Raw genomic sequence first — 22,901 nt, 5'->3', positions numbered from 1 at the left:
CCAGTTCACCAAATTCCAATTGAATTATTAAACTTCAGTTTCCTACTGCTGATAAATATGTTCTTAATAATTTTAATCTGATACCAATATGGGTATGTATTCTATACAGTATATACAGTAGTTAAGAGGAATTATGAATTGCAAAATGTTAATGGTCTGGTGTAACTTAAAGGCACTACAACATACAACCATACTTTAATACACATGTATTTATGTTCTCTGTTCATCTCCCTCTCAGTCAAAGAATAATTGAAAAAATCCACTTCATTATTGTCAATATACACTGCTCAAAAAATTAAAGGAACACTTAATCATCGCAGTATAACATCAAGTCAGTTAAGCTTCTGGGATATCACTCAGTCCAGTTAGGAAGCATAAGCAATAGTGAATCAACTTCACCTGCTTTAGTGCAAATGAAACTGACCACAAGTACACTAGAGAGGCAACAGCAAGACAACCCACCAGAGAATACCACAATTGGCAGCTCCGCCATTGGTGCCACCGTTCTCCTCACAGATGAGAGCAGGTTCACAATGAGCACATCGCAGAGGTCTGGAGATGCTGTGGTAAATGTTATGCAGCCTACAACATCATCCAGCATGATCCTTGTGGCAGTATGTCAGTGATGATCTGGGGAGGCATAATCTTGGAGGGTCGCACAGACCTCCACACTAGGGAATGGTACCCTGACTTCTGTTAGGTACCGGGATGAAATCCTCAGAACCATTGTCAGACCTTATGCTGACAATGCAGTGCAGTGTGCCCTGAGTTCCTCCTAGTGCAGGACAGTGCCTGGCCTCATCTGGCCAGAGTGTATCGGCAGTTCCTGGATAATGAAGGCATTGATGCCACTGACTGGCCCGCACATTCTCCAAACCTAAATCCAAACCTCTGGGACCTTATGTATCGGTGCTTCCAATGCCGCCAAGTAGACCATAGACTGTCCAGGGGCTCACTAATGTCCTGACCCAGGTCTGGGAGGAGATCTTCAGGACACCATCTGCCGTCTCATCACGAGTGTGCCCAGATATTGTCTACAGTGCATTCAGGCATGTGCGGGCCATATACACTACATGATGAGCTGCCATGTTGAAATTCATGCAAGTTAGATCATCCTGTGATTTCAATTTTTGACTTTGATTTTTGGTGTGATGTTGAATCCAGCCCTTAATTGGTTGGTGATTTTGGTGTCCATTGACTGTTGTTACCTCATTTTGTTCTCAATGAATTACACAGTATTTATTCAGTAAAGATTTTCCACTTGAATATTTCGTTCATTGAGATTCATTGTGTGATTTAATTGTTCTCTTAATTTTTTGACCAGTGCATAATTGCCAGCAACCACTATCCCAAAATACAGATTAAAGTTAAAGAAAATAATGCTAAAGATTTTGGTGGTTAATTCCTATTTACATCCGGAAGTTTGTTTTTTTAGGGTTGAATCACTTTAGAAGCATAATTGTTCTCAAATCAAAAGTTCAAAAAACATCACTAAAATGTTATAACATTAGTAAACATGATATTTTTTAAACAAATTAAAATGTCATTTGTACAATTTTTGTGATATGTATAAATTGTTTATTTTTTGTAATGAATGAATATCTAATGGGTGGTCTTCACTATGGGAAGGTGCTATAAAAATGAGTGAAATGTGTAATCAAATAAACAAATAGTGTTTTATTCAAGAAGACTGATTCTAGGTTGAGTTTAGCTTCTGATTGTCATATTGCTGCAAAGCCCTCCTAATGCCTTGAACCTTGCAAGGTGATATATGCTAACCTACTACTCAATCAAATTTCATCGAGAGAAGAAAGAACAAAGGAAAATTACAAATATTAGAAAGCAACAATATAAATGGGCACATTTCCCTTGTTGACCTTCAAATCTCTTTAGGCCCTAACCTATGCAATAAAATTAATAACTTGCAATCCTCTTTAATTTTTGTTTAGATTTGCTCACTCGTTAGTTATCTAATTCACTGTACTACCCATTAGCCAACATATTCATGAAATGTAGTTTGTGCATATTAGGAAAACATCATTTTCACTTTAATTCCTTTTGAAAATGTACAATTATTGAGGGGCTAGTTGACCGCTGCTGCCATTTCACCGCAAAGGAAGAGATTAATAAAAAAGGCAGCCAGTCACTCACATGGTGCAAATTATTTATTCTGTTTACTATATCAGCTTAATCAACATAAACATGATAAACTGGTGTACATTTCTACAGTTATTAATAATCATTTATTTATTATTGTTACCTAATCATGAACTGTTGGGTACATTTTTCTACTGGAATCATTTATTAGTGAAGGAAACAACAGTTGTAAGAACATTGGAAACATTTGTTTTACAGGGATCCAGTGTAACCATTTCCATGTACAGTATCTGCAGTCTTTCTATTGCTTGTACAACAATAGTCTTAATGTTCACGTTCTTACTGAAGAACATATTTTAAAACTATACAGCTTATTTATACTAATTTTAAATAGTGTTTGCAATCTGATCAATTTCCTTCAGTCTTTCCACAAAACTTAATAGAAGGACAAAAGTCTTAGAATCAGTGTAGCTGCTCTTCATGTAGTTATAGTATGTTCTCAGTATAATATAGAGATCAAACTGAACACAGTATTCTTGACATAATCTCATTAATGAATTATAAAGTTCTTGTGTTATGACTCAACATGAATATAAGCTACTGCTTTACCCTGTGATTTTTGGGCATGTGTAATTTACTTTGAATTCCTAAAATTTTCCCCTGTTAAGAAGTCAGTAACATGACAGTTGTAGGACAAAGTGCTCATTGCCCATTCTATATGTTTTTAGTGGCACACAAGTCTAGGGATGCAGAACTCCAGCTGCACCTTCCCCTAACCTACGTTCTACAATAAATTCATAAAATACAGCTTGTACCAAACTTAGCCAGCTCTGTGCTTCATCTGATAACAAAGGTGTAAATCCGAGTTGACGTGTCACCTCTGCAGAGGATCCTTCAGAGAAAAAGGCACTAAAATGGACTTTCATCTTAGGCTTATGACCGTGAACTTGGACCTGTCTGTACATGATGGACAGAATACTATAAGCAGACACTGGATCTGGAAGTGACCTCAATTCAATCACACCTTACATCAAAAACTAGCTGCACTCATTTCTTTGCTCCATTTTAAACTGGATGAGCAGCTTGCTCTCTGAAACCTAAAAGATAACTCGCTCTCTCTTTGGGGGACCTGAAAGCTGAAATCAATTCTGCCAAGCCAAGCTCTGTGCTAGTGCCTGAGCCCAGTCTGAGAAGACTACGAAACAGAATTAACTGGTACAACAGAAATAACTCCACACAATATTGGACACCATCCTTAAGACTGTTTATCTGTGATAAGATAAACTAGAAATCTAAATAGCCAATAAACAGCCAGCCTCTTCTCTTGTATATGTTTGCTGGCCTCCTCTGTCTTGCGTCTAGTCTTCTATGTCAATATATGTGCAGTTAAGATGTTTCTGCAGTCTTTGTTTTTATTGATCAGTTTTGATATTTTGTTTCTTAATTCAAGTGTGCTTCAGTTACCTTGATATGTTTAATGACCGGAGGCCACCTCCTACTGAGAAAGGTAGGGAAAATAAAGTGAGAGCCTTGCCAAATTATTTAATCAATTACCGGCATTGCCAAAGGTAAAACTGATAATTATCCCAAGTTTTCCTATAGAGTACCTAGAGGGTAATATTCAGCTCATAATAAATAATTTAGAGAGCATGTGCTATTAAGATTTGCAAAGCTAAAAACAAATTTCAGGTACCATGTAATAAATTAATAACATAAGCAATAACAGGCCATTTATTTCTTCAAACTTGTCAGATAAGATAAATAGTAAAATAGTTAAATCATACTAATGTTCAGAATTATTTTAAAAGCCATCATTGATTCCCAAAACTTGAGCCTTTGTGTGAAAAGTTGCTTTCTGGTTCCTCTTATGCCTTTTGTCTTAATTTCTTTCCATGGTTTTAATTGTTCAATTTAATTTTTACATTTCTTTCACATCAATTTTATTGATTGCTTCAAATTTTTGGAGGCCTAGATTGGATGCCAAAATTCCACTGGCTTGCTATCAGATGATGCACCTTTAGTGGGTGATGTCCAGGAGACATTCCATCCACCTTAACTGGTTCTGGTTAGCCTAATTTAATTTAATCTGTTGTAAATTTTATTGCAGTCTCCTGGCCGAATCAGGGCACATTTCACTAGATGTTGAACCTGTATAACAGTACATGTGATATATAAGGAATGAATCGAATCTAGAGGAGCAGTGGCTCAACTGTCACATCCTCTTTGATTTCTAAGCTCTTCTCCCTGTCACACAGAATAAGAACATCAACCATTCAGTTAGCTTATAATCTAATGGTTCTTATGGTTCTTACCAGTGTTATATGTCCACTTATGAGGTTGGTGTTTCACTTCACTGTGATAGTCTGATGCAGAGAATGCAACTATACAGCCAAATAAACATTCTACCACCCTCTTTTATGAAAAAAACCCATGTCCTGCCAATAGAGGATCAAAATAAGAAGCTGTGCTCCTTTTTTGTTTGAACGATCTAGTGTTTTCTAAGAGAAAACTAAAATCTTCTATTTGGAGATGCTACCTTCAATTTTTCTTCATTTTTTTTTTTTTATTATTAGGGTGATTATTAAGGTGAACCAAAATGATGTGCCACATTTCTCAAACTCATTGCACGAGGCAGAGGCGGCCGAGTGGGTTGGTGTGGGTGGGAAGGGGGTTCCTTTGACAGGTGTTCCCTTGTAGTTTTCAATTGGCAATAATCATACATTTTATTTATTTATTTGTAGGTGCCTTTCTAATCACTCAAGGACACCGAACAATAGACAAAACACAGATTATAAACAAAAGTAAAATACAAAAGTTAAAATCAGACAGAGCAATTGTAATCAAAACAAAAAAGCAGTCTTAAACAAATGAGTTTTAAGTTTAGATTTGAAAAGTGAAAATGATTCAATATTTCTAAGCTCAGATGGTAGTGAGTTCCAGAGCTGGGGAGCAGAGCAACTGAATGCTCTGCTCCCCTTAGTGGTAAGACGGACGAAGGGGACAGTCAAGTGGATGGAGGAAGAGGATCTAAGGGTACGGGAGGGAATGGCAACATGGAGGAAGTCAGACAGATATGGAGGGGCAAGGTTGTGGATAGCTTTAAAAGTTAGTAGGAGAATTTTGAATTGAATTCAGAACTGAACTGGAAGCCAATGAAGCTGCTGCAAAACAGGAGTGATATGGTGAATAGAGGGGGTTCTAGTAATGATGCGGGTAGCTGACTTCTGGACCAGTTGAAGCTTATAAAGAGATTTGTGAGAAAGACCAAAGAAAAAGGAATTTCAATAATCCAGACGAGAAGTAACAAGGCTATGAACAAGGATAGCAGTGGGAGTGAGGGAGGGGCGAATACGATTAATGTTACACAAGTGGAAATATGCAGACCGGGAGATGTTATTGATGTAGGACTGAAAGGATAAAGTACTGTCAAGGATAACACCCAGACTCTTAACCTGTGGAGAATACGAGACAGAGGAATTATCAACAACAAATGAAAAGTGATCAGTTTTGGATAATGTTGATTTTGTACCAATGAGGAGAACCTCAGTTTTGTCAATATAAAACCCTGTAAAACCCAAATATTAAAAAAATTGAGCAATTTTTTTTTTCTCCTTCCAGATGTTGTTGTAGGAGGCCTCTGACGCAGAAATGAAAGAGTTTTTACATTTTTTTTGTTTTAGTTAGTTTTTAGGGATATGTTGTAATATTGCAACATTGGGCCTAGTTGGGAGCAGAACTTCCACATTTTGTACTCACACTCTCTAAACAAATATAAACACCTAAGGGTTTAATTGAAAGTTTTACTGCTCATGTACCACCATTAGACTATATATTATGAATAATAATTGAACAACATTTGCATTTTTATCAATTATGATTTATTGATAATCATAATCATAATTTAGAAAACAGGATAAAATTGTATTTAGTCAACTTAATGAAAACTGTCTATAACCAATGACTATTCATTTGCAGTGATAGTCCCAAAAACAGTTCTTGTCATCTGAAAAGCAGAGACGGACATTGCACTTGCTGCACAGCGTGTTGGTATATCTTTTACCACAGTGTCTGCAGCGTCCTCTCTTTGTTTTCACGGGGAAATGTGCAATAATGTCCTTGCGCACATCCGGTGGAGGATGCACAGATGACCTCTTGGCTGAGATCCTATTTGTTGGACTCCCATCACCTGAAAATGGCCTCTTCTGCGCATTCAAAGGGCTCCTTGATGTTTCTGGGCTCTTATTGCCCGACGATGGTCGCCCTCTCTTTAGTCTGTTGGCAGCAGCATTCATCAATATAAGAGAAGATGCAAGTTGCGCCTGAAACTGTCTCCTGTTCAAAATCTCCTTCTTAGGAATGCTGAGAGCTTTGCAGTTCTGCTTGTAGAGGAGCCAGGCGTTGATCACAGCAAGGATAATGGTATGCCAGAAGATGTATATATACCAGCGGCGTGATTTTATAGGGACTTATATTTGGCTGCAAATGAGTCCAACAAATCCACATGTAATCCATCCATGTATTTATTGTAGATACCCACAATGTAAGGCCTTTCAACTTCAATGTAGGTTCTGGTGGCTTTGTCCCAGCGTTGAATTTTTTGCACTGGCTCTGGGCCAGCAAAGGTTGACACAAGTGTAACTGCCCTGTTGTCATACCATTTGACAGCACAGATGATGTGGTTCCCCTCCACTCTGGCATCAAAGCTTCCTCTCCCCTTTTTCTTCAAGCTCTTCTCATCTTCAAGGTTACAGTTGGGTAGGCGTACTTGCCTGGCTGTTCCCACATAATGAATTCCACAATCAAGGAGCTTAGCTACCAATGGGACAGAGGTGAAGTAGTTGTCTGCGAAGATCTTGTAGTTCTGACCTTTTGGGAGTGTGGAGGCAAGCTTCATCACAACATCACCTGACAATCCAAGTTCAGATTTGGCTCGTATCCCATCAACACTGCCTTGGTACACATCGAAATCACAGAGCATGCCAGAGATGCCAGTTCTTACCCACAGTTTGAACCCCCATGGGTGGGGCTTGCCTCACATATATTGCTTGATGCAGCTGAATTTCCCCTTGAAAGGAATCATCATCTCATCCACAGAGTTGTGCTCTTCTGGTACCACCTGCATGCATTTCTCTCTGAATGAATCGAGCCATGGTCTGAGTTTCCAGAGTTTTATCTTTCTTTCCTGTCTCCGACACTGTCAAGTTGTTTGTGAAATGTAAGGATGTCAACAGGTCAGCAGATCAAAACTCCAAATTATAACAAAGAAATTACATGCAGAACTTTGGAATCACCATAGACATTGCATATCTATTATTCTATTCTAGTTTTTTTTATTTCCATATGTGAATATGAAGTGTAAAGTCCCCATGCAATATGTAAGATGCATATGCTACTTTGACTACCAACCTCACCCAATGTTGTAGAATTACAACATGGACATAATAAGCTCAAAATCTAATTTGATGAAAATATTCCACAACTTAGTATCTACATGCTCCTAGACATTGTAATAAAAACATAAAGAATATTTCAGGCATTTTACTTACTTGAACCTTGTTATATCCAGTCCAGTAAAACAAGGGGATGAGCTTCAAGGAGCAGTTGCAGGTTGAATGAGTTCATGACCAAATGGCCAGGCACATATACATATTTACTATCCAATAGCATTGCAAGGCTAAACAATATGACTCAATGACTATGTAAATGTGGTCATTTAAAAAAAAAAACATTTACAGGTATATTTTCAGGAGAGCTAAAGGCAATGTAGTAATTTTACAACAGTGGGCCTTGCATTAAGAATATTTGAAGAAAACCAGGATTTGATTTCTGCTATGCAACCAGTAAGTGAGGAGGGTGGAAAGGAAGCAGTAGGTTTGCTAGGGAGATAGAGCTGGGTGTCATCAGCATAACAGTGGAAGCTAATGTTCTATTTACTAAAGATATTGCCAAGGGGAAGGAGGTAAATAATGAAAAGGAGGGGTCCCAGGCCCTGGGGTACACCTGAAGTAACAGTGGTGGGTTGGGATGTGAAAGTTTTAAGCTGAACAAACTGAGTGCAGCCAGAGAGGTAGGATCTGAACCAGTCTAGTGGAGTGTGGGTAATGCCAATCGAAGATGATCTATTGAGAAGAGTAGTGTGACAAATAGTGTCAAAGGCTGCACTTGGATTAAGGAGGATGAGAATAATAATTAAACCAGAATCAGCTACCATAAGGAGGTCATTAGTAATTTTTGTAAGTGCCGTTTCTGTACTGTGGAGGGGACGAAAACCAGACTGGAACTGTTCATACAGATTATTTTGAGATAAATGAGAATGAAGTTGAATAGCCACCATTCTTTCAAGAATTTTGCAAATGAAGGGTAGATTAGAAATAGGACGAAAATTACTGAAATTAGTCGGATCGGCACCAGGTTTTTTTCAGTATTTGGGTTATTGCAGCAGTTTTAAAAGATGAAGGAACACTACCAGTAGTGAGAGAAGAGTGGATTATAGCAGAGATAAAAGGGACCAGAGAAGGGAGGCAGGCTTTGACTAGAACTGTAGGGAGGGGTCCAGTTGACAGGTGGATGGCTTAGACTTCGAGACAAGAGCTGAGATTTCCTGAGAAAGTAGGAAGCTGAAAAGAGGAAAATGAGTGTGTTGGTGGGTGAAATTCAAATGAAGTACTGGAGGAATCCGTACAGAGAGACTGATGAATCTTGTGGATTTTTTTCATTAAAAAAGGACATAAGGGAATTGCAAAATTCAGTTGAGTAAAGGTGAGAAGGTAAAGAATCCGGGGGTTGTGTAATATTGTTAAGTAGTGAAAACAATGACTTGGTGTTTCCTTCATTGGAAGAAATAATGAGAGTATAATAGTTAGATTTAGTTTGGGCAATACAGTCCTTGTAATAAAGTATATGGTTTTTGTACATCTCTTTGTGAACAGAGTCCAGTTTTTTTATATAACCATTCAAGTTGCTGGTCTTTGGCTTTCAAAAGCCGAAGTTCAGGTGTGAACCAGGGAGCAGAAAAGGAGAAAGAAACATAACTAGTTTTTAATGGACCGACAGAGTTAAGAATACCATTAAGTCCAGTGTTATAGTGTGAGACCAGTTCTTCAGGAGTGGATAAATTATCAATGTCCATAAGGGAATCAGTACTAGAGGAAAGAGAGTCTAAGTTAATATTAAGGAAAGACATGAGACGAGAAAGCTTAGTGTTGGAAAGTGCAAGTTTAACATTGAATGAAATAAGAAAGTGATCAGTTATGGGAAGTTCATCCGCAGTACAATCAAGCGGGGTAACTCCAGAACAACAAATCAAGTCCAAGATATGTCCTTTGGAATGAGTGTGAACATCAGTATGCTGCTGGAATCCAAAACTCTCAAGGCAGGATGTAAAGTCTCTAGTAATAGGGACATTGATATTATCCATATGTATACTGAAATCCCCCAGAAGTATTATGTTTGATGAAACAGTAGATAAGTGTGTCTGTGGTGGGTTGGCACCCTGCCCAGGATTGGTTCCTGCCTTGTGCCCTGTGTTGGCTGGGATTGGCTCCAGCAGACCCACGTGACCCTGTGTTCGGATTCAGCGGGTTGGAAAATGGATGGATGGATAGATAAGTGTGTAAGGAAAACAGCAAAGTCGTTCAGAAAGTCATTGTTTGGTTTAGGGGGCCGGTAAACAGTTGCAATAATAGTAGGAATAGGTCCATTTAATTGACATACAAGAGATTCAAAAGAACTGAAGGCAGGAACAGACAAAGGCAGGGCTTTCCATTTCTCACGATACATTAATGCGAGACCTCCACCTCGGCCAGAGCCACGGGGTTGAGAGATGTAAACAAACCCCGGGGGAGTGGATTCGTTAAGTTGGGAAAAGTCATGGGGTTGTTGCCATGTCTCAGTTAGACAGAAAAAGTCAAATGTACGATCAGTGAGGAGATCGTGGATGAGAGGCCCCTTGCTCGTGAGTGAGCGGATGTTCAGCAGACCGAAGTTAACAACGGCGTTATCGCAATTAGCAATGGTGTTAGCTGACCGGGCTAGGCTGGCTAACACACTGTGGTCAGCGACTCTGCCTAAATTATGTGGAGGATGTGGATAACTGGACCAGATGGAGAACTGTCAGTTTGGATACTCCGGTGGGACTCACGGTGGATGTACTGTATCTCCAACGGGGGAGGAATACGATGTCTGGGTGGAGATATAGGCCAGTCAGCGGAGGCTCGGACAGGTGAAAGCGGAGTCTGAGTAGCTCGGCAGCTGAGTACTGAAGCAGGCCCATCGCAGGTTGGATAGCAAGCGACAGGAGGGACCAAAAAACACGAACCAATAAATATCCTACCAGTCCACAGGTTAAGCGAAAACGCAGACAACTCGGATGTCCGGAGATCAAAGCCAGGTAAGTCTCAAGGCCGGGATAGGCCGAAAATTAGTCCATATACAGCCAAATCAGCAGTCAAGCTAGAAATCAGTCTAGCTTTAAACAATTGAAAAATAAAACTCAACGAATAAATCTGTCCGAAATAAAAATGAAAACAGCTGCTTAGTCCATTAGATTGTAAGATAAAGAAAAAGTGTTCTTCAAAAACAACAAATCCATCATCACTATGCAACGCGCCTTCTGAACACACTTCAGAATTCCTCCTAACGATGACGATGACATCCCAAATGAGAAAACAATTCTGTGGATGGCTAAATTTAGACAGACGGGTACAACATTGAATAGAAAATCTCCAGGCCATCCTCGGACTGTATGAACAGCTGAAAACATCCAAGCTGTAAGGACATCAATTTTGCAGTCTCCTAGACATTCAGCGCACGAACATGCTTCTGCCTTAGGCATTTCCAACATTTCTTTGAGTAGGATTTTGCATGAGGACAATAATTTCCATCCATAAAACCCTCATGAACTTCATCAGAGACTCCTGCACATTGAGCATGTTACAGTTTGGTACACTGTTACAGAATTTGGCATTGTAGGCCCTTACTTTTTTGAGGAGGTGGGAGCACCAGTCACCGTCATTTCAGAACGTTACTTTGAAATGCTAGAAAACATTTTTAGGCCCCAACTAGAAGAAATGTATGGTGGATGGCTGGTTTCAACAGGATGGAGCAACAGCTCATATGGCACAGAGATCCATGCAAGTTTTGAGATAGATGTTTCTGGGGAAGCTGATCTCCCTGTGCAACAATATCAGTTGGCCTTCACATTTGCTTGATCTCACTCTGCGCGATTTCTTCTTGTAGGGCTATCTCAAGTCCAAGGTATACACACACCAACCTCAACACTTTGAAGCCCTCAAGGATGCCGTTTGCCACAAAATTGCCGCTATTCCCCTTGAAATGGCTAAAGGAGTCATGTGAGTGTTCAGAAATCATCTCAAAGAGTGTATCGCTAATGGTGGCCACCACCTGGAAGACATCATTGTTAAAACACAGTGAAAAAATCTATTTTGTATACCCTTTCTTGTGTCATTATGAAATTTATTTTATCTTGTAGCGTTTTTGTAGAGTAAACGTTTGAAATGTGGTACTTCTTTTTGGCTTACCCGGTATGAATACAGTATGTTTTATCATCTTGTATTGTTGTTGGATTATTTATAGAGGTTTTTTTTTAAAATTTTAATTAATTATATGCTAATAGGGAAAAATATGCTTTGTTTCCAGAAATTACCTGCTCTGAGTGTTGATATGTATTTTATTTATTTACGTTTGAAAAGTATTATATCAAACACAGACATTTACATCCCTGCCTGGGTGTAAATTTTATTTTAAAAAATGTAAATGGTTTAAGTGAATACAGATACATTTTATTGAAAAATAAACTCATTATTTTACATTTGCTGCTTTGAATTAATAACGTACTGGGTGGATAGACCAATTATTACATTTCAGTCTCTATTTTTTGTTTTTACTCATGTTTATGAAACTTAGTTGACTACAATTTTCTTAGTTTTTGGCTAGGGTCAAACAATAGGTGGGCATTTTCTTGATTTACATTATTTAATTACCACATAAATAAAATATAGGGTGGCACAGTGGTTTGTGCAATTGCTTTTTGGGATCCAGCATTGTGCGCATAATCCTATCCCTGGTAATTTCCCATGTGGAGTTTACATAATCTTTTTGTCAGAGTAGATTTTTCAACCACATTCCTAAAAGTATAATGTGATGTTTAAATTAGATCATGAGAGTATGAGTGAGCTTTGCAGTGAATTGACACTCTGCCCATAGCTGCGTCTTGCCTGTACCTCATGCTGCCTTGGTAAGCTTCCACTCTTGTTTAACCTGAGAGAGATTAAGCGGGTTTGAGAATTTTGTTTTATTGTACATGAAGTATTTCCTGGTAATGAATTTATTTTCTTCATTTTTTGTTTAGTTGGTATTGCCATACTTTGTATATTAAAATGTTCATCAATGATACTTCTGAATTTGATTTAAGTTCTCTGCACTGCTTCCACCAGAAGAAGTGTAATTTCCTAAAGGTAATGGGAAAGATGTGTAGGTTAAAAGATAAGGCCTCAGAAGCCAGTGTGTTGTGACTTGTCAAATGCAGCACTCCTGATAGATGACTGTATCTTCACAAAATAAATTGAGCATATTGAAACGAAATGCATTGTAGAGGCACATTATGTAAATAGCTCAATGATGAGTGGAGGGTGCTATTAAAAGATGGCCATATAATAAAGTGTTTGTTATAAATCAGTTTATACAGATAGTTTGAAAGAAAAAAAAACAGGGAAAACATATAACAGCTTGAATTTTATGGATGAATGATTGACAGTCCACATTTCAATGGTTTATGGCTTCTGCTTCCGTAGGAAAATGGGCCACCACTTGCTTCTCAAGTAATAAATCTGAAGAGGCGTTCATACTGCATTGATAACTAATGCATAATATCTTGGAAAGTGACTCTTTACTGCTGTTATCCAACAAGTTATTTCTTAAAAATAACATACAAGACAATTATATAATATGGGAAGGCACAGCTAGAGTTTTAGCTTTACAACATTTGTCTGATTTAAGGTGTATATACCCTTCAGAAGTAGCAGACTATCTAATTTGAAATCCTGTATTTAGGTAAATGAAATTTCTTGTGATTTGGCATTGAATATCATATATTCAAAAAAGGATTTTCCTAGACTCTTTCAATTGCATTTTTGTTTCTATCATTTAAAGGATAAAAACTTTCCATTTATATTTCATCCTTCACAAATATTCTTATATTACTTTTCTTTTGGGTCTTTTTTTCCTTCTTTCTTTGGGGAAAAAAAAGTCATGTCCAAAGCAGAACTTCTGCATTAGGTCTGAGTGCATTTATAATGAACATTAAATGAAACACACTATAGATGCTGCAGTTCCCCATTCAAGTTCAGGTTTATTATCATATGTGCGTAGTACACTGAAATATTTACCTGGTTATCTCTTAAGGACATTGTCAGTAATACAATACCACCAAAGATGCACACACGAAAATTAAACATAGCACGAAAAAAATATATTTCTAGTATTTTTTTTGCATTTATATTCTAATGCCATGCAGTGCTCTCTAGTGCCAATCCAATAGATTTTTGATCATTTTGCTGCTCTTTTTGGCAGCTAACTATAAATGGAAAGACAGCTTGCATAACCGCACTAGAATGGAGATCAGACGATTGTGGCTGACTTTTATCATTTCACCTGCAGCTATCACTGAGGCTGCTCATTTGAGTAAGTCAGGAATGATGTTATCCCCAACCTGGTGTATCTTGACAATGCCATTACAATATACTATTATATATAATATACGTGCATAAAAGCTGTTCTTCAATCTACCATTTGCCCAAAAGGAGCGAGAAAAGCAACTATGCAGGATGGCTGCGGTCTAGAATAATACTATTTGCCTTTTTCAGATAGTGAGTGTTGTGAGAAAGGGGGAAATCTGAGCGTTCCACACGTCTGAGGAAGCAGAGCCATTAGTGAGCGTTCTGAACAAAAACTGAATTGTGTTGTGCTCACTTCACTTCATCAGTAAAGGCTACTTCATTTAATTTGGCCAAGTTTTATAAACATGTAATTTACAGGCATTAAAGTGAATGCCTTGGAAAAAAATTGTAATAGAAAAAAAATAAAGTGCCTTTGTAAAAAACGAAATTACCTGTTTAACTACGCTGTGGAAAATAATGTTCTATTAAGCTGTGGAATAGGAAAGGTTTAGTTGCTGGTAAAAGCTCTAGAGTCCTAGGTTCTAATCCCCTACCTGGTTCCTATTTGTATGAAATTTGCACATTCTTCTTGTGCTTGCATAATATTTCTCCACTTACTCCAGTATTTCTCTCACATACAGTGGTACCTCTGGTCACGACCGTAATTCGTTCCAAAACTCTGGACGCAACCCGAACGTAATTTCCCCATAAGATTGTATGTAAATACAATTAATCCGTTCCAGACCGTGTGAACTGTATGTAAATATATTTTTTTAAGCACAAAAATTGTTAATTATACCATAGAATGCAGAGTGTAATAGTAAACTAAATGTAAAAACATTGAATAACACTGAGAAAACCTTGAACAACAGAGAAAACTAACATTGTAAGAGTTTCCGGTAGACCCTTACGAACCGCTCGCTGTAAACACTTTTTTTATGAGTTTTAAGCACAGGGAAAAAAATTAAATGCCACTTCTCTTGCGAAACTTTTCAAACCGTCCTCTACTGGCTTTAAATTCCTCACCTTCACCACTCGAAGAAGGATTTTTTTTTCAGCAAATCGCCATGAATCTTCCTGGCTTTCTCACATTGATCGGCTCGCTTACGCTATCCCCTGCAAGTTGCTTCTCGTTCAACCACACTAGCAACAGTTTTTCCACCTCTTCCAGCACTTGATGCCTCTGCTTGGTTAACATTATAACTCCTTTTGCAACATCAGCTGCTTTGTTAGGTCCTGTATACGCAAACAAAAGAAAATGGGAAACGGAGAATGGGAAATCATTGGCACATACGAATGCGCGTAGGGAAACTGGCCGCCTGTGTTTTTGTTCGCCACCAGAGCATGTGGTCGTGAACAGATGCAAAATTTTGGCAAACTATTTGATCGTAACCCGATTTGTACGTGTTCGGAAATGTTCGTGACCAGAGGTTCTACTGTACCAAAGATATTTAGTTAATTATCAAATACAAAATAGCTTAGTTTCAGTGAGTATGGGGTTGTTCATGAGTGTCCGTATGATGAACTGTTGCCTCGTTCAATGGATGATTCCTACTTTGTGCCCAGTAACCTGTGGCCACCATGATCCTAAATTGGATCAGGTGTATTCTGTGATGGATGAATGTATGCATATGTCAGCATTCAGTACTCAATGATTAATGATGAGAAAAGGTTTACACTAGCAAGTACAATTTCCACCACTGACTGATGTAATTCTGAACAAGCCAGTTAAATTGTTCATGCTCTGACTATAAATGCACTTGTATATCAAATGGAGGTCTTCATGAAAAGTGCTTTGAAATGGTGTTCATACAGATGCGTTTTGTATAAAATGATTGGTAATTATGATGTTATTAGTTAATTGCACAGTAAAAATCAAAGAATTTCTAGAATGAGAATTTTATTTTGCCTTGAGATACGAACATCCATCATGAATATCAGTTTCTTGTTGAGACATTTTTATGTTTAGATTACTCTTTATGTGGAAAACCTTGGCTGGAAAGCCGAGAATTTCTTTTGGGTATATGTCAGTGTTACTTTAGTCTTTGAACCCTACATCTTATTATAATCTGCAAACATATATAATAAACATTTCTTTAAGGAAACATATGTCCAAAGCATTCTTTCTGTTTCCTTACATTATATTATGAAGATAATTAGCTGAGCAGTCTCATGGGCTTAGAGAACCAAGTTTTGCTTGAGCTGTTGAAATTGAAACCATGTTTTTTTGAAATTACTAAAAATTGCTATCATTGAAGCTATGTGGCATATTACCTTTTCTAATATGAAACATCAACATATTAGAAATAAATAACCAGTGTTACCAAAAGAGATAATAAAAGTAAGTAAAAATAAATATTCAGTGGAGTGATGATGTACTGTAGTAGTTAAAATCCGCAGAATTCAGGACACTGGGTTCTATTCCCGGCCAGTGGTTTTATTTTATTGCATGTTCTCCCTTCATGTCCTTGATGGTGCTTTAGTTTTTTTCCCACAACACAAACATGTATGTGATACGTTAACTGCTTACTAAAAAATTACTAAATTGAAATTGAGTGATAAGTGTCTCTAGTGATAAACTAACACTCATCCAGTGTTAGTTCTTGCCTTGCTCCCAATCTTGCTGAGACAGTCTGTGACTCTATGTGATACGTACAATGGGTTCTAAATGGATGGATAGAGGAACAAGCACTTACTGTACTATGTACAATGTCCAGGCATATAACAGCATTACTTTATATATTATTTCAGTCAAAATATGCTAATCTACAACCCATATGAGCAAGGAATGACTCGTTTAGACTCCAAAGCAGCGTACCTCTTTTGGTGTTGATAATTAGGTGCATGCTTCTATTATGGTTCTACATATCAACGTTTTCAATGACCAAGTCCAACGCTAACTTATCAGAGCCGAGTATGCCAGAGACAGCTAAGCTGCTCTTTCAGTTTTTTATATTTTTTATTTTTAATAAATTTGACTCAATAGAAAATCAGCAATGAGGGTCAGCAACTCATGTTGCCGCATGTACAGTATTATTCATGAGAACACTTTCAAAAGGTCCAAGTGTGAATTTCACCTTTGTTGAACATTCTAATTAATCAACATTCCTTTAAATCAATGGAGTATGACAAAAGTGATTTGATGAAATGATGTATTGTATTACTACCCAATGTAACTTTTCTATAATTTTAATAGCTTAGTGCTAAGTATAGTATATTTTCTGAAATTAGAATTTCTCTATCACATTTTGATAGAAAAGTGTAAGAAATACAGTGAACAAAGTATATCATTGTTATTAATAAACTGTCGTGAAACAAGCTCAGATTTTTCAGAGAAATTCTCAAAAGTGAAAGTCAGTGAATAAAATGTTGATTTCAGTTGATTATGTAATCTTTGTATACATATGATTACAAGGCTTAATATGTTTCCACTTCTCTTTTTGCCAGTGTAAAACTCTCTCAGGAGTCTGCGATCATATCATCTCATTGTCATCTGATCCACTGGTCTCTCAGTCTGCCCACCTTGAAGTGGTACAGTTAACGAACATCAAACCCAGCGAGGGACTGGTAAGCATGATAGCATCTTTGCTTTAGCTCCAGGGGCTGGTGACTGTGTCAAACTATAATTTAATTGTTTAGATTAATTAAAGGGTGATTGATCAGATTTTAAGAAAGGTTAATTATGTGCAGTTTAATGGCTAATTTATAAAATTCTTGTCACAGATTTCTTCTGAAAATTGATCATATCATTCTGATTGTTTTTAAAGCAGTGTTTAAATATAATAAACTAAGTAAAGAAATTCAGCTCAATAATTTGAAATAGTGTTCCAGACAATGTATCTAAAAAACTGAAGTTTTTATTGTTAGGAGATTTATTTTTAAATACCGGCTATTAGCTTCAGCTGCTGATACTGTATTATAAACTAGAGTTTATAAATAAGTAGTAAAACAAAAATGTAAGACTGTTTTTCATTGCTGTTTATTCTTGCTATATTCCTAGAGGTGGTTGCTAAATATCATTTTGGAAACTCCTCTTATAACAGAGTTTAAAGTTAGAAGGAAAGATCAGCGTCTAATTTCATGACCTAGTAGTTTAACTAGTTTGAGAACTGCTGTGTGTTTTAAAGTTTAATTGGATGAGTAAATGTAAGCTACTTGGATTTCCTCCTGGATTTACAGTTTCATCACACAACTAAAAGTTAGGTTTGTTGGCAGCTCTAACATAGCCTACTATGGATGGATGGATGAATAAGCATACCCTGAAGCAAACAAATGTTTCTTTGATAGTTGTCTTGTGCCCAGTGCTCCTGGGATACAGTCTGGGACCATTTTTGTTGGGTGGGGTTAGGGATTGAGCGTTGAGAAAGTGGAATAACCCAAGCATATAATTCAGTGCTTCAATATTAATACAAGATCAAAGGATATATATTGATGCATTCATTTAAAAAAGTGAATATAACTTGCCAAAATCACAAGCCATAATGAAGTAGAATAGACTGTATTTGTGCACTCAATTTTTAAGAGGTACTGGCAGGAGGGGCAGTGGTCAACACAATAGTATAGATTACGTTGGTTACATGTCATTGTTACACTGACAAGAAGTATGCATTTATTTCCTTTGAGTTTTTTGGTACCATCAATGAAAAGCAATAACAAAGTACTTTGTTTCCAGTACTGCTTGTATGAATATGTTACCAAATACTCTGTCCTTGTTCAAGGCAAACATTTACAGGTTTATATTGATTGTTACAGTATAATATGCATTAAAAATAAAAAAGTGGAATATGAAACATGCAATTTGTAATCACTACCATATCAAAATCAAGCATTCTGGCAACACTGAAATCTAGGGCAGTCTCTCCACTGTAGCCGAAGGGAGCACCAGAAGCCCAACTTTTATGAAATTTCAAATTCTTGATGTGCACTGATATAGCCAACAAAGTAGTGAAGCACTTATGTATCACTAGGGATCTCTTTTTTCCTGTCACAAACAAAGTATTATGTGAATTTTGTGTAGAAGTAACCTTATCTGAAAATCATTTATCATATTCTGCTGTGATATTCATATAAATCCTATAGGCACTTTGTTCAACCCAAACCTTCTGTCCTTGCTGACAAAGTTTGTCTTTGCATGAGGTGTAACTCTAAGCTGACCGCCAATAAAACTTTATAATAATAAAAAGAAAATGGAAGGGTGGAGGAAGCTTCACAGATTTTTTTTATTGTAGTTAATTAAAATGAACCTTTTATGTGTGTTTTAGAAATAAACAGAGTTCAACACATTTTCTATGTTCAGTGAGTAGTTTGGAGTAAGTTGGAGCACTAGTTGCATCAGGAGTGAATAAAGTCTGTTCTGGAGGACCACAATGGCTGCAGGTTTTTGTTCCAACTAAGTTGCTTAATGAGAAGTCCGTTATTGGTGATAAAACAGTTATTGCTCAAGTGGCATTTTTCCGCTCACCGTTTCATTTATATACCCACACCCAAACACATACATACACACATATATACATTGCAAACAACTGAACTGCTCATGTTTGACAACACAGTGTTATACATGCATTGAACTTCTGCATTTTTTCCCCTTTTTTAAGCTAAAAAGTACATATATCAGGGGACAGTTCAGTGTCTTTTTTTTTTCCTTCAAATTCTATGCGTTTGTATTAATGAATGTCCTTCAGACAGTTGTATAGCAGGACCAGATGTATGTTTGTACTGAGCTTTCTTTTCTAGGTGTAACAGTAAACAACAGTCATTATTGCGTGGATAAGGCTGGTATTTGTGCCATTTTTATCATGTCCAATCACCCTGTTAATTATAAGTGGGTTACACCTTATAAACAAATACTCACTGAACTTTTGGTTTTAATCTCACTTCAATAGCCCAAAGTGAACTCATCCTGAGATGAGCAAAGTAACTGCCCCTACTCATACTGTTTAGCCATGCATTATTGTATTTTGATATGTAATAATAACTTTAATATAAATACTAGACTGAGACTATAGGACCACAAGTGATATGTTTTATGGTGCACAAGACAAATGTAACTTCAATATATACAGTATATATATTTTCATACCAGTGGCACCAACAAAAGCAATAACCTATAGTCTGTGTTGCAACCAGCATGCTTGGTGTCCTGGATTAAGAAGTGATGTTGAAACCAAAGCAAAGCAAAATAAATGTGTTTTGCAGAAAATCTTACAGACCTTAACACTAGCCTGATGAGTACAGAAGAGATTGCTTTACTCGCTGTGCAGCTGGCATCACAAGATCTGATGATGTTACCATTTTGCAATCCTAATTTTATAGGAAAGATGATTGACAAATAATTCACCTGCCCCGATAGCAAACGTGCAGTGGCCCACTAATCGTCCACTGGAATTTTGCACTTTGACTTTTGGGTGTCCCCCGGTGGCCGCAGCTGGTGGCTAACATTCGGTGCTTGGGCAGCAGGGGAGTATTTGCCAACGGAAACCCGCCCTTCAGCCGCTATATGCCTTTTCATTTTATCGTAATATTAAATTTTGTTGTTGGCAGTTCATTAATTGACCCCCACTCATGTAGGGAAAAATTAACCAGACTACAACACACATAGTAAAAGTCTTGATATTTTTATTAGAGCAAAGATTATGCAACAATAATAATAATAGTAATGATAATACTGATAATAATATATTGTACTCTTTTATGCACAGTATTTTCTACAATCTTCTCCTTTCACATGCAACACTGCCTGTACAAAGATAGCAAAAACAAAAAAAAAGATAATGTAGGATAGTTAAAGAACAAGGACCAAATAAAGCAGCGTTTAGTGTAAACACCATTAAAACTTATGAAGCAAATGTTTTTCTGCATTCATTCTCCACCATTTGTGGACCATGTCTGTCAGACACACCTTTTGGAAACTGAGTCACCTCCTGCTGCAGTTCCTCTTCATTAATTTCATTTGTTGTGGGATTTCTCCTGATTGCCCCAGCCATCACACAAATATTTGTTGTTAACTTCTGTTATCTTCCTCAGTGTATTAATGAGCACTATTGAAATAATAAAGACAGACTTCTAATACATTGACTGGCATCCAGAAGGATTGATGCTTGTTAGTGGCTGTAAAAACCTACATGCTGTGGATGATGCTTTTCAGGTTGAGGTCCCTGAAAGAGATTTTCTCTCCCACACCTGCCCAGTTACACAACTGGGCAACAGCATTTATCTTTAGGCAGGGAATTATTTGCCCCACTGATTCTTTGACTGTCCTTCCTTCTTTAAAAGACAGAGATTACCCCTGTTGGAAAAATCAGATATTAGCGTGCATGTCTTAGAACAGCTGTTCAAATACCAAACAGTGTATTGTACAATCTCTGACAATTGTATTGTGTAATTACCGATTTCTCTCAAACCTCCTGATTCTCTAAGAGCATGGATTCCACATCCTTCAGAGACTTCCCTGTGTTGAGGGAAGGAGAAAAAGGAAGCTCCACATCAACATTTACATTATTTGTAATTTGCAGGTTCTTTTCTATATTGTCCAGTCTCTGTAAGATGTTAAAGAGCTTGCTGGTAAACTCTTCCTGCGTCTTCCTCATCACTGTCATGGCTGTTCTAAGGTAATCTATAATATAAAAGAGATATATAAAAAAAAAGTAGTGATTACACCATTATTTAATCTCTGTCTTGAGAATGGCTACATCAGTCACAATCCACTTGCTTAGTTTTCATGGTCGCTCAATAGTGATTCTGGCCCTGAATGATAAATTAGAATTGGTTTTCTGATGTGTTTTTTGTTATGAAATTATATAAACAAAATTTCAAAAATATTTTGTCACAGCACATGAAAGTGTTATAATATCTGTGTGAGCTCCCATGCATCAGTATAGAATTACCTTTCAGGTGAATGGTTATTCGTTGTTGGTGATGGGGTCCATAAAGCATGACTTAAACCTGAGAAAAGACATGTTCAAGCAGTAGGCCCCACAGAACTGACCGATTTCCAGATCATGAAAATGGTGCTTGAAAACAGGTATTGCACATACCTGCATATTGTAAATCACATGTTAACCATTTAGTACTTAATATGTAAAACTGACAAGGCATCTTATTTTTATTAAGTCTTGGAGGTGGTGGGTCTGCCGGCAGGATACCATCATCTTCATCACTTGATGAAAGTGTGGCATTGTACTTTGGTCTAAAGTAAGATTTTCTATTTAGCACAAAACAATATATCACAGATGATCAACTGATATGAAATTTTTATTAAAATTTTGTGAAATTTTATGACTCAGATTCTCTCTTCCTTGTGCTTTCTGGATCTATGTCCAAGTTAGATCCGTGTTCTAGCCAAAGCCAAGTAGTCGTGAGGGAAGTGTCAAAGTTAGTGTCCAAGTAAGATCCATTTTCTGGCCAAAGCCAAGTAGTCGTGAGCTGTGTCATATGAATCTGAAAAACCACACCAGAAAGGGCTTTTCTAATTTCGATGCTAACAAAATTGTCAACAGTTGCACGATATAGTACTTACCCAGATTGTTGATGCACAGATGTGAATTTCTGCCTCTGTTCTGTAGATAGTATGGCAATAATAACGGAAAAAGATGCACTTAAGATTGTTTATATTCTTTCACTATAAATGAAGCTTATTTCATTATTAAAGTGTTTACTTCCACCATTCATCTAGACATGTCTTCACCTCCGAGCCCGCTGGCACAGCTGCTAAACAGTAGCGACACTCTCGTCTGCAATTGGTTATTCAAAGTTTCAAACTTTGGGGCAAAAAAAAAATGGAATAGCCTACAGCTGAATGAGACCTTTTCTGATGCAAGCTTCTGAAATATTTAGTTGGTTGGGAGCGTAAAGAGGCTTTTCTAGGCATTGAAAACATGCAGACGTTGTTTTTCTATTTGACTGGCCTTAAAAAATCAAAACCCTCCCGCCTACCCATCTAATGCTATTGCCAGTGCAAAAACACTGCAGGGTTTCCACTAAGTAGAGCTAGTGTAAAACTGCTCCTTTTAGAGTGTCAATAGAACATTTTGCTTCTCAGCAAAAATGCCTGAGTTCTAGAAGTGTTGTCTCCAAAGAATTCATAAATGCATCAGTAAGATCCAAGCAACCGAATGGTTTTAATATTGATGT

At 37.3% G+C, this 22,901-nt stretch overlaps 1 protein-coding gene across 8 annotated transcripts in view; it reads left to right on the top strand.

Moving 5' to 3' along the window:
• Nucleotides 1-22,901, top strand: part of cnksr2a (connector enhancer of kinase suppressor of Ras 2a) — a 676,696-nt gene that overhangs the window by 321,115 nt on the left and 332,680 nt on the right. For all 8 annotated transcript variants that reach the window (XM_051926925.1, XM_028799452.2, XM_028799451.2 and 5 more), the window contains one exon: nucleotides 17,220-17,339. In XM_051926925.1, the coding sequence (XP_051782885.1) occupies nucleotides 17,220-17,339 (120 nt within the window). The remainder of the gene's footprint in view (nucleotides 1-17,219; nucleotides 17,340-22,901) is intronic.

Source organism: Erpetoichthys calabaricus, chromosome 4 (genome assembly GCF_900747795.2).
Source record: "Erpetoichthys calabaricus chromosome 4, fErpCal1.3, whole genome shotgun sequence".
Lineage (NCBI taxonomy): Eukaryota > Metazoa > Chordata > Cladistia > Polypteriformes > Polypteridae > Erpetoichthys > Erpetoichthys calabaricus.
This window is presented reverse-complemented; position numbering and strand designations above follow the sequence as displayed.